Genomic DNA, 13077 nt, shown 5'->3' with positions numbered 1-13077 from the left:
GATTCCTTAAAATTTTTGTTGTAGCAGGTATTGCTGAGAAGTGTATAAAAAGGCTTTGGACTTAAATTGTTTAATAACACTTAGCATTTTATGTACACCTCTACCCTGATATAATGCGACCCTATATAACACGAATTCGGATATAACGTGGTAAAGCAGTGCTCCGGGGGGGCGGGGCTGCGCACTCCAGCGGATCAAAGGAAGTTCAATATAACGCGGTTTCACCTATAACGTGGTAAGATTTTTTGGCTCCTGAGGACAGCGTTATATCGGTGTAGAGGTGTATTAGAAGCTCTGTGCAAACATAAGTTAGTCATCGTAGCAACTCCGTGAGGTAAGTTAATATTATCCTTATAGTTATATATAGAAATCTGAGACGCAAAAGTTAAGTCGCTTGCCCAAGGGTAAAAACTAAACAGCTAACAAGTAACAAAGGATATGTTAGAATTCGAGTGTTCCTGTCTCACTGCTTCATGTTCATTTCACTAGACAATGCTGCTTTTAACATTTAGGATCTAATTCTGAGAGTCAAGGGAAATTCATTGAGGATCCCTAGTCAGTTCCCCTGTGCAGAATGAGCTGGATCCACAGGACTGTACTTGGGGTGTATATTCCCTACATGGTAAAGAGCACTGCTCTGCGGTAACACTTCACATGGTAACAAGGAGTGGACAGAGCCAATGGATCCTTCGGTTTCATCCCCTGACCACCCCCTCTTACTCCTGTGTGTGGACTTTGTAAGCACCAATGGAGCCTACTTCAGATGGAGTGGCTCCATAGCCTGGAAGTGAGAGATGCCTGGCTTGGTTATTGGCATGTGGATGTTGGGGTCTGAATTTGTTCCTTAACGCAGGGTTCAAATGGTGCTGATGGCCTTGTATGGATTCCCCGAACTGGGGTGAATTTTATTATGTAGCATTATATCCCTTATTCACTTAAATTGACTTAGCTGGATTAACTATGATTCAGTATATTTAGCACAGATATTTTCAGTGTCTCTAGGAAACCCGACACCTTCTAACTGGACTTGTGAAAAACAAACAAATGTGTGCTTGTGGGTGGGTATTTCTTGTAGTGTTTGTCTATGATACATATTCTAAAACCATGCTTGTTTGGTTTTATTTCTTTCTTATTGGCAGTGAGTACCCTGCTCAGCGCTCAAAGAAGGATTCTGAAGGAGTTGAGATGGGGGTTGCAGGGTCAGTCAGTCTCTTACAGAATGTGACTTTGTCAACACAGCCCATTTCTAGCCTTGATTGGAGCCCTGACAAAAGGGGTCTGTGTGTCTGCAGTGCTTTTGACCAGACTGTGAGGGTGCTGATAGTTACGAAGCTCAACAAGATTTGACAAAAAACTGATTTTCAAGATGAAAGCGACATAGTCTGAGGAGTGTATATAAAAGAGACTTTCTTATTTATAACTTGAATGTCTCCTTTAACAAAGCTGGTTTAAAGAATTAAGAGATCTTTCTATTGAAAGTTCAGATAAATTGAGTTACAGTTGTTTGACTACATATTATGCTGCTGTTAGTTGGAAAAAGTTGCCTAGGCTTAACTTTTTACCTTCGAATGTAAATTTACCTTTAAAATAAAATGTGCCTTCTGCTTAGTGTGTTTAAAATATCTGCAAGTTCAGAAGTTATTTTAAACTGTATCTTTTCAATGTAAATTGCTTTTTTCTTCAGTAGCACTAATCTGTTCACTCTTGTTAAATTGTTTGCTTTGTATATTTTTATCATATATTTTTCCATTCTTAGTTAATGAGGGAAACTATCCTATGATCCATCCTAGAAAATATATTGAAGGGACAGTAAATTTCTCTGACCTTACCTGACCATATTTGGCAGAGTGTGTTTGTTAAAGTGACTCAGATTACTTCAATACATTTAAACACCTATTTAAAAACTGACGATTTTTAAACTGAGGATTTCAGATTTCAAGTATGTTTAATGAATGACCCTTTTCATGGAGATGATATTGTAATTAAGATGTTCAGCAAAATGAGCAGTTTTTGTTATGGATCACTTTATATTTTTCTGTTTGTTTTTAATTAATTTGTTACACACTATCCTACAATAAAAATGTGTTGTGTGTTATTGTAATGTGAAATATATTACCCAAGAAACAGAGATGCAGAGGAAGAAATACATTTAATTAGGTTTTCAACAAAGGAAACAGTTTGTAGCAAGAAACTGGATTTGCTGCAGAATGATGCATTTCTTCCTGGTTTCTTCATTTTTGTTGTTTCCACCTTTAAAAGCTTTTGATCAAATTAACCATAATATCCATGAAATAGAAATCTAGTCAAAATCCAAAAAAAAATTAAGTAATTTCAAGTACTATATCTTCTCCGAGTCTCTGCCAGTTTTTCCTTATGTTGAAAGTTTTTTTTCTCCCCTTTTGTAGTTGTGTGAAAGCATAAAATACTAGGTGAAACTGACTGCAGGGGAAACAGAGAAACATGAATATACACAATCCAGGCAAATTCAGAGTGAAAAAACTGGGAATAAGACCAATATTATGGACATGTGGGCATGTATGGTAATGTTTTAGATGTTACTAATTGCAGCAAGTACAAAACATTCACAGAAGTGGGAGGTGTAGTTGGTGTCCTTTTTAATCTAAACTTTCCAAAAAAAAAAAAAATGTTTTTTCAGTGAACTGGTCCCTGTCTTCCCATTACTTGGAAATGTGCAGCAGTAATACATTTGAGCCACTTGTGACTCCACGTACGTTTGCACTTCTAGTGGATCCCAGCGGTCGCAGCATACTACAGAAGATGGAGCTGTGTCAGTGTAAATTCTCCTGTAAGATCTAAGGTTCCAATTTACTATCAAATGAAACTGGGGTCTGGTGACATTTACATTGCAAATTGGCCATAGACGTTCTAGGCGGAGCTGATATTGATGCTTATAGTTAAGGTTGCCCAACACTTCCCATTATTAGTCCCTGTTTTCAACTGCTTTTAACTTTTCCAAACTTAAACCATTTGGTCTTTAATTTTCCATGTCGGGTGTTTGCATCAATTTGTTTTAGAAAGTTTCAAGTAAAACTATTCAGCTATTTCTGAGAAAGAAATCAGAGAAAAAAATAACACTTTTTTGCTCACGTTAAAAAAAAAAAAATCTTACAGCTCTTCTGCTGAGAAGCTAAGCTCCAGGACCTCCTTGCTTTGGAGCAGGGATTTGGACTTTGACAAGGAAGTTGCATTGGTGTCAGGGATGTGCCTTTTGTCACGCTGAGTAGGACTTTCCCTGTATTTGCAACTTTCCTCAATGTGACTGCTTCCTCCTCCTCTTCCATGATGCTTAGATGGCAGGAGGGGGCCATTAAGAACACAGGAGAGCCAGTCTCCCTGCCCTCTGTTCCTGTGCCTGGTGCCAGAGCAGCTCCTTCCTATGTAATCTGAATTCAGCCTCCTTGTGTATATGTGTAATGAAACAGTCTTTAATTACATGATCACACAGTATTATTTCCACAGTACCCTAGACATATTCACCATCCATCCTATGCACTGCTTTGGGAATGCCCCAGTGGTTCCCTGTCACTTTCTTCTTGCCCCATTCAGCCCTGAGATGAGTGTCAGAGATACTCCTCTACCCACAGCAGGATGGAAGAGGAGCATAAATGAGCCCCGACTTCCTTGTTGAGCATTGGCTGCATGCTGCAGTAGCTTAGCACCGCTTCTTTTTCCTTCTGATTAGTGCCAGGCTCAACCTCAGTTCTGCTCCCACTGCATAACTGGTCCATAGGTGTGGCTGCGAGGAGGAGGAGCTGCTACTTCCAACTTCATAGGGTTAAGTGCTGCCAGATCTCCAGTTGTAGGCCTGGGCCACAGCTCTTGGTTATTGCTGCCTGATGGTAACTTTTTTTTTTAATGGATTCTAAATGCAATGCTGATAGCGCTTCTCTAGTTCTTCCTTGCAGAGAATCTCAAAGCCCTTTGCAAACGGAATTTTAGTGCAATGACCTAGGTAAGTGTCCCCATTTTACAGAGAGAGAAGTTGAGGCACAGCCAAAGGCCGAAGCCTACCCCCAGGTCAGATACTGAACTTCAGCAGCACTGAGGCAGTGTCAGAAAATAAAAACTTCTACACTAGTAGAGATTTTTGACTGTTCCAAAGTTTGTGGATAACAACAGCACAGAGAGACTCTGTTCCTTCCATACATACCTTACCTGAGCTGACTTGTATCAGCCCAGGACTGTTACGGCAAGAGCTCCATCGTACATCCCCAGATCCTTTTTGTATTGCGTAAATAGTCCTGTACCAACTACAGTGCTTCTGCAGTGTTTTTTCATTATGTAAATGTTTAGTGATAACAGGTCTGCAAATACCACATAAGCCACATGGTTTCTCAAAACAAGACCTAGCATCAAGAATTTTATTGACGTGGGCCTGACTCCACATCTAGTGGAAAGTCAATGGAGTTTCACTAGTGCGAGAGGAAAATTGGGCCCTGATTATGGATTAACCCTTTCTGAATGCTCTTAACATGTTTTAGATCAGGAGTTGGCAACCTCTGGCACGCAGCTCGCCAGGGTAAGCGCCCTGGCGGGCCAGGCCAGTTTGTTTACCTGCCGCATCCGCAGGTTTGGCCGATCGTGGCTCCCACTGGCCACGTTTCGCTGCTTCAGGCCAATGGGGGCTGTGGGAAGCGGCGTGGGCCGAGGGATGAGCAGGCCACGGCTTCCCGCCGCCTCCATTGGCCTGGAGTGGCGAACCACGGCCAGTGGGAGCCACGATCGGCCGAACCTGCAGATGCGGCAAGTAAACAAACCGGCCCAGCCCACCAGGGTGCTTACCCTGGCAAGCCGTGTGCCGGAGGTTGCCGACCCCTGTTTTAGATACTGTTTAAAAATGGGAAAATAATCCCTTCCTACCATATTTCAAAATGTTAGATTTACTGGGTTTTGAATGTTGACTCATTTTTGCAAGACAAAGCCAGGGTTTTTCCAATTTTATGCAATAACAAACAATTAGCCTTATTTGTGAGTCATCCCTCTCACCCATGCAGAGACAGCCTGAGGGCTGGCTTGTGCAGCAAGGATGTACCATTTATTCTAAACGAGCTGACAGAAAAAATATCTTTCTACTTGTAAAGTGAGCACATTTGATCCAGAAGCCATTGAGAGACAGTATTCACAGAACTGCCCGATGCTATTTTTACTAGCACAGATCCAGGAGCCATGGATCCCTCCCCTGGTCTGGCACAGCATTTTGTTGTGACCTTGGCCAACAAAGGCACACACTCGCAAACAGCCTTTACTTTTGGCCACCAAAAATGGAGGCAACCAAATGTTAGATCTCCAAATTTGATTTTTCACAGTACAAAATGCTGACAACTCCACTGGGAGCTGCACGTTCTCAATTTCTCTGAAAAATCAGGCTCTGGGTGTCTCAAATTGGACTTCTACAGTCAAGGCACCCCAGGTTACAGATCACTTTTTAAAATGTGTCCAGAACCACCTTGTGCCTCAGTTCCTTCTTCTGGGGATAATGCTACCTACCTGGCAACAGTGTTACGAGGCTAAATTCATTAGTGTTTGTAAATCACTTTAAGGTGCTCTGATGGAAGATGCTATAAAAGTTGCAATATGTTGTTCTACTGTAACTAGTGTAACATTCTAAATGTGACTCCAAGCAAAAGGAAAGGAGTAATCAAAATGTATCTGGTGCTCTGATGCTTAGCAAATGCAGCCTGTATTTTGTAAATCATAATCTTTTATATGTTTGCATTAATACGGAAATTCAGGAGAGCGTCTTTAGGTTCAAAAGCATTATGGATATATTTTGTGTGTGTCAGTGCTTGTCACAGGATGACTAATGAGATTAATAGCAGTGTAAATATATTTGATAGTTGTAAATGATGAAGCAAATTGCCTGGAACTATAACAGAATTTTAATTCTTGTAGGGCAGCTGCAGGTTTTACTCATGCAACCCCCCCTCCTCGTTAAGGAGAAGTCATTTGTGACTTTACAGTTAGAAAGCATACTGCCTGCGTGGTGGTTGCTGCTGAAGACCCTGGACAGCCCCGTCCCCTGGTGGAGAAGCATGTGCACTGCAGATATTTATGGCAGACATGGTTTTTTTAGCAAGTCATAAAGGATGGATGTATTCACAGACTATTAGTTCTAAGTCTGAGTCAAGAATTTAAAAGTTTAGTAGAAATCAAGGGCTGAGACTATGTATAAAATGTGCCATGTTAACCTTTTGTGTGCCGCCAGGGTCGGTCCATGATTTCAATCTCGTTATACTGTAGCACAGTGGTTTTCAACCTTTTTTCATTTGTGGGCCCCTACAAAATTTCGAATGGAGGCACGGACCCCTTTAGAAATTCAACCTGTGGCCCACGGACCCCTACCATAGACATCTTAGACTAAAAACCGACTGAACAGAATTCAACTATAAATGTTGCACGTGCTCGGCAGGGCATTTGATGCAGCGTAAGAAAGGGTGCTAAACTGTGGACTTCTATGGTAAACTTCCGGGTTTTGATCTGTAGATGGGTGTGATTTTGATCAGAAAAATGAAATGCCCTTTCTGGAATCTGAGACTTTATTTTCATAGTCACTTTTTGCGGACCCCTTAGACATAGTCTGTGGACCCCAGGTTGAAAACCACTGGTGTAGCACATAGTGCAGTGGTGGGCAGCCTGCAGCCCGTGGACCACACGTGGCCCATCAGGGTAATCCACTGGCAGGCCACAAGACAGACTCTTTACATTGACTGTGGGAATGGTGAACTGCGGCCACTGGAACTGCCAGTGGATTACCCTGACGGGTCACAGGTTGGCCACCACTGACATAGTGGATACATATAGTCTTGTAAGTGCCTCTTCAAAGTATGCAAATTACACATCAGGAAAAAAGTAAAGGCTAATGAGAGCAAACTGTCTTCCTAAGGTATGAAGGATTTTTGTGCAAGGATAATATTAGGTGTTTGATGTCTCTTAGACCCAAATAATCCCCTCCACTTGCACAAGTAGTATGACACTGAAGAGCACATGCCCTTAAGTCAGTTTAGAAGGGGACTTCCTTCTACTTGTAAATCCTGGGTGTAGCCCTGCTGTTGAAGCTGAGGCCTGGTCTACACTAAGGCGGGGGGGTCGAACTAAGGTACCCAAGTTCAGCTACGCGAATAGCGTAGCTGAACTCGAACTACCTTAGTTCGAAGTACTCACCCGTCCAGACGCCGCGGGATCGAAGTCCGCGGCTCCCCCATCGACTCCGCCACCACCGTTCACGGTGGTGGAGTTCCGGAGTCGACGGGAGCGCGTTTGGAGTTCGATATATCGCGTCTAGATTAGACACAATATATCGAACTCCGAGAAGTCGAATTCTAGCCACCGACCCAGACGATAAGTGTAGACGTACCCTGAGAGCATGGAGATTAAAAGAACAAGCTAATCTGATTCTAAAATCTGCTATTAGAGATATTTATACTCACAATATATGATCATAAGTGAAATGTAATAATTGAAAAAGTAACAGAGGAGTTTGCCTATGTCATTAACCTGTGGAAATTTGATCTATTTCTAATTTGAAATGCTTTGTATCAATTAGGCACATTGTGATACAGCTCAGAGCAGAGAGACATGGAAAAATGAAGAAGGTGAGTTACAATGAGCTGGTTTATTTTTCTGCTGGACTAGCTGTTGGTCATGTTTTCATATGTGTGTCCCCCTGCATCAAAGACAATACTTTATCCACAATATAAACAACAAAGCCTCCTGTGAATTCAGGTTATTACAGTTATGATTAGATCAAGAGCTGGTACATTTTAACATCTGCAGCTGAGCCCTAGACTCCTCCATAAACTTCCTGGGCTTCATGGGGACAAGAACTTGTCTTTCTTCTTTGTCCTTAACTCCTTGTCTATTTCTGGATTATATTCAGAGAAGTCACTTGTTTCGTAAGAACTCCCTGGAAATAGGGAATCCTCCTTTCAGGGGCAAAGTTTGCCAAAGGCCTGGGGGAAAGCACAACAGAATGATAATATTTTTATGAAGGTTTCCTGGATGGCTTTACTTGCGTATTTAAAAAGTTACTTACTGGCTGCAATGGAGGGGAGTTGCTGCCAGTGCAGACGCAGCCTGGTGTCTCCTCCTGATTGGATTCCCCCCTCCCCCTCCCACTGGCTTGCTAACCAAGGAACTCAAGCAGACCAAAAGTGGACTTGAGCAGCTCAGCCTGCTCTATTTATAGTCACAGCCCCTCTTGCTAGAGACTGGCTCCGAGCCTTTGCAGCCGTGAGTCTGTAACATTCAAGCACGTTCTAAATAAAATCGTCACTGGTATCAGAGATGAAAGGGACAGGGCCAAATTCTCTCTGGCACAGCACAGAAAACCTCCACCCAGCCCCAGATCATGGAGCAGAAGTTAGCCCTCTAATTTCTGGCCCTTCTGAAATGCTATGGCTCTACAGCAGAGGGCTTCATTTATTAAATGTACCTGACTGGTCACTATCCATGGTTCCCTGTGCAAACTATTCCTACTCTTAGTGGGTCACATCACAGAAGGGGGAACTTTTTCTAGGCATGATCTCAGCCATACTCACTTGGCTTTTCCTGGGTCTGGACGACATTCTCAGCTGGCCTACATCAGCATAGGTTCACTGATCTCAATGGAATTAGCTTGTTTTACACCAGCTGAGGATCTAGCCCTACACATGGAGGATATATCCTGCCTATTTCTGTGCACTAGTCGGAACTTGGCCCACAATGTATATTTCTCTTGATTGAAAAATGTTATTTAGTACTTAATCATGTTTGAATTTTAAACAAAATAGACTCCCAGCATCACAAGTGATTATTATATATGTGGCTGCAATGCAGGTAGAGATGTTCAAGCTATTAACTATAACAACACCCTCTCTCTCATCTGTCCAGCTATAATAGAAAGGCTATATAAGCCAAAAAAATAGCAGCCACACAAGACCACCCAAAAAGAGAGAAGACAATACTAAGGAAAAAGCGGAGTGGTATGCGGGGCTCAGAGGACTTGCATTGCAATGTCAGAATTGCTTGCTGAAGAACATTATTTATTATTTGCATGGTGGTAGCACTTGAAGAACCCAATGTGGGAACAAGATGCTACTGCATTAGGTGCTGTATAAGTCGTTTCCTGCCCCAAGGAGCTTACACTCTGAGATGAGAGTCAACAAGTAGATAGCAGAAAGGTAACTAAGATTACTACTAGTAGTGTTATGTTTAGTGGTCACAGCACGCCACCTAGCCAGTGGGATGAGTGATTGCAAGAGATGGCCCAGGCTGTAGGCAAGGAGTATTGCAGATATATGTTACATAGGGCATAACACACATTAGCTGGCATGCCTGTGATTCAAAGAGGTGTGTTCTGCTGTAGCACAGAAGCAGCAGTGGCATGCAGGGCAGAAAGGATAGTGTTGATGGGCCCCCACCGTGCTCTTTGGCTGTATGAATAATCAGGGGCGGCTCTAGCGATTTTGCCGCCCCAAGCACGGCGGCACGCCGCGGGGGGCGCTCTGCCGGTTCCCGGTCCCACGGCTCCAGTGGACCTCCCGCAGGCGTGCCTGCGGATGCTCCACCAAAGCCGTGGGACCAGCGGACCCTCCGCAGGCATGTCTGCGGGAGATCCACTGGAGTCGCCTGCCGCCCTCCCAGGGACCAGCAGAGCTCCCCCCCGCGGCATGCCGCCCCAAGCACGCGCTTGGCGTGCTGGGGTCTGGAGCCGCCCCTGTGAATAATGACTGTAACTCAGAGCCTCAGTGACAGAGGGATTGGGGAAACCAGGGCATAAACAAGGGGATCCTGAAAGTGCAATGAGCATAAGAACCTTGGTGGCAGCTATTCCACTACCTCCCACCACACTTAGCGTTTCCCGGGTTGACTAATAAAAAGGGGATGATGGGAAACAAAGTGAAGAGAGAGACTTCTGCTCCGTTGGTACTAAATACAAGCGCTGTGGGTACAGTCCGCCAAAAATGCTCCATTCATCAGCTATAAGTGATGGCCATCATATTTATTCAATAACAGATATGGATTGTTTGGCTAAACCGACTTTATTTGAGAAAAAATGGTGCCCGAGGTATTCATCATTGTAATAAAGTTGTCTAATTGAAAAAGTCCATATTGACAAACTGACAGGAAGTTCATTGACCTAATAGTTGATTTTGAATTATTTAGCCTGCAGTTTCTTACCCCTCATGCTGTAGCTGTTATATTGTTAATATATTCTCTGAAAGAAGATGTGTGCTCCTTAGACCTGTGTTTCTCAGCTAGGGGTCCAGGGCCCCCTGGGGGACTGTGAGCAGGTTTCTGGGGGTCCTCCAAGCAGGGCCAGCGTTCGACTCACTGAGGCCCAGGGCAGAAAGCCGAAGGCCCATCGCATGGGGCTGAAGCCCGAGGCCCTGAGCCCCACCACCTGGGGCTGAAGCCAAAGCCTGAGCAACTTAGCTTTGCGGGGCCCGCTGTGGCAGGGGGCTCCAGGCAATTGCCCTGTTTGACCTTAATGCTGGCCCTGGCTTTTATATGCAGAAAACCAGTTATTGTGGCACAGGTGGGCCGTGAAGTTTTTATATTATGTTTGGGGCGGGGGCTCAGAAAGAAAAAGGTTGAGAACCCCTGACTTAGACAATCTCGAAGTTGCCGTTGCTTCCCACTCTGTTTTTTGGGCAGCCGTATCTGGAATCTTTGTACGACCTGGATATTTTGTAGTATCAAACACAGACCCTAAGAGCTTGTGCAAGAGCCAGCTGGTTTTTTCGGCCAGGCACCTAATTTGGCTAATCGAGGAAGCTGGGAGATGGTGTTATGTGTGATGTAAAGAAGATGCAGAGCTGGGTGTGTCATCTGCATGCTGCTGGCTTTTCAGCCTGTGTTTTTGCATCTTCACTTCCAGTGACTTCATGTATAGGGAGGTGCTCAATAATATGTGGTAGAGGATTGAGCCTTGTGTCGGACTCTGTGTGAAAACTTTGGCAGTGGAGAAGTTGTCTATAATGACTGTCTGGGTTAGGAAGGGCCTGAGAGTATTTCCATTCACCCCTGCAGCTTTGCAGAGGCAGGGACAGAAATATTTGCTGATCAGTAGTATCTAGCATCACAGACTGGCCAGCAGGATGAGTATGGATGTACTTCTCTTTCCTTTAGGCATGAAGAGCTAATCCATCAGAACAAATGCTGTCTCTACCATGCCCTGGCCTGAAGTCTGTTTGAGGGGAGTCCTGGGCACTGCTAGTTAATAGGTGGCATTGCAGACATTTCTTGCTAACATCTCAATTAGCGTGTTTAGAAAAGGGAAGTTTTTGAAAAGGGAGCATAGGGGAGACAGTCCTAGATGAGGAGGGATTAGATCGGGCCCTGCACGGTGGGCCTCACAGAAGATAGGGCTGGCCCTGTGTATAGTGATTTTAATTCCATATCTTATATGTTCTGATGAAATAAGCAATCGAAAGACAAAGTGACATTTTAGGGAAAGCTTGATAATTGCACTCTCTCTGCAGCTTCCTCCCCATCTCCAGCCCAGCACGGTGGAGAGGTAATAGAATGCTGGGAATAATTAAGAAAGGGATCGATAATAAGACAGAAAATATCATGTTGCCTCTATATAAATCCATGGTATGCCCACATCTTGAATACTGTGTGCAGATGTGGTCGCCCCATCTCAAAAAAAGATATATTGGAATTGGAAAAGGTTCAGAAAAGAGCAACAAAAATGATTAGGGATATGGAATGGCTTCCGTATGAGAAGAGATTGATAAGACTGGAAGTTTTCAGCTTGGAAAACAGACGGCTAAGGGGAGATATGATTGAGGTCTATAAAATCATGACTGGTGTAGAGAAAGTAGGTAAGGAAGTGGTGTTTACTACTTCTCATAACACAAGAACTAGGGGTCACCAAATGAAATTAATAGGCAGCAGGTTTAAAACAAATAAAAGGAAATATTTCTTCACACAACACACAGTCAACCTATGGAACTCCTTGCCAGAGGATGTTGTGAAGGCCAAGACCATAACATGGTTAAAAAAAAAAAACTAGATAAATTCATGGAGGATAGGCCCATCAATGGCTATTAGCCAGGATGGACAGGGATGGTATCCCTAGCCTCTGTTTGCCAGAAGCTGGGAATGAGCAACAGGGGATGGATCACTTGATGATTACCTGTTCTGTTCATTCCCTTTGGGGCAATTGGCATTGGCCACTGTCAGAAGACAGGATACTGGGCTAGATGGACCTTTGGTCTGACCCAGTAGGGCCATTCTTATGTTCAGCAATGTTCTCCCATCTCAGAGATGAAAGGCAGCTTTAAACTCAGTGGGCCCCTTCTGAGGAAATGAAAAGACAGCTGAGAAGTTGTCCTAACCCCTGTGGAACCATGTCTACCCTCCTGCTACTATGCCTGGCTCCTATTTCTGCTCATCCAGGCCTGGATAACACCTGACATGAGATTTGCATGTCTGCAGTTGGAAATATTTCCCAGCAGCCATTCAATAAATCAGTAACAGTTGATTTTTAAGGGCACCTGTAAACAAGTACTAAATATTCTTATTGGCACCTCTAAGTGCACTGCAGACTTGTGGGTGCTTACTGGGGGCCATACTGTACCCAGCAGTGGGGAACAGCCACAAGAAAGGCCTAGGAAATTGAGGCTGACCTGGCGCTGGGTTTCCTTCACAAGTATCCTGCAGTGGGGTGAGCAGTTTTAGGCACTGAGATGGCACATGAGTTACTGCTGCTTGATGCAGCATTAATTCCCACACGGTTTTCTGTAGGGTCTGGAGTGCAGGGACTCGGGAGCAGCTGCCTCCTCTCTCTCCAGGCCACAGCCCCTGCAAATCCCTGATGATGGGGCAGAGGCACTTCAGTGGGTTTGGCAGCAGAGGGGAGCATATCATTGATCAGCTGCCTCTCCTTTAGCACTCCTTGGCCTGGATATGCCTGACCTGGCTTCCCTCTGCTCTGGTTATATCAGGCCCTGTTGACATTCCAGTGTGTGAATGCCATTTTGCAGGAGCTACTACAGTAATAAGAGGAAGTGTCTCCATTGCCAGGGGTGTAGGAGTGGTGCACATCCAGAGAAGCGGCACTTGATGCTG

General features: G+C 44.2%; 1 protein-coding gene and 1 long non-coding RNA gene across 3 annotated transcripts in view; one reads left to right on the top strand and one right to left on the bottom strand.

The window, feature by feature from the left end:
* The window catches only part of DNAAF10 (dynein axonemal assembly factor 10), a 117330-nt gene extending 115235 nt beyond the window's left edge, over window positions 1-2095 (top strand). Inside the window, exon 13 of the mRNA XM_039529041.1 lies at window positions 1140-2095. Coding sequence (XP_039384975.1) covers window positions 1140-1347 — 208 coding nt within the window. The 3' untranslated portion in view covers window positions 1348-2095. The remainder of the gene's footprint in view (window positions 1-1139) is intronic.
* Window positions 2096-7524: 5429 nt separating this feature from the next.
* Window positions 7525-13077, bottom strand: part of LOC120402065 — a 30414-nt gene continuing 24861 nt past the window's right edge. For both annotated transcript variants that reach the window (XR_005596939.1, XR_005596940.1), the window contains exon 3: window positions 7525-7970. This is a non-coding gene — a long non-coding RNA (uncharacterized LOC120402065). The remainder of the gene's footprint in view (window positions 7971-13077) is intronic.

Source organism: Mauremys reevesii, linkage group 3 (genome assembly GCF_016161935.1).
Source record: "Mauremys reevesii isolate NIE-2019 linkage group 3, ASM1616193v1, whole genome shotgun sequence".
NCBI lineage: Eukaryota > Metazoa > Chordata > Testudines > Geoemydidae > Mauremys > Mauremys reevesii.
This window is presented reverse-complemented; position numbering and strand designations above follow the sequence as displayed.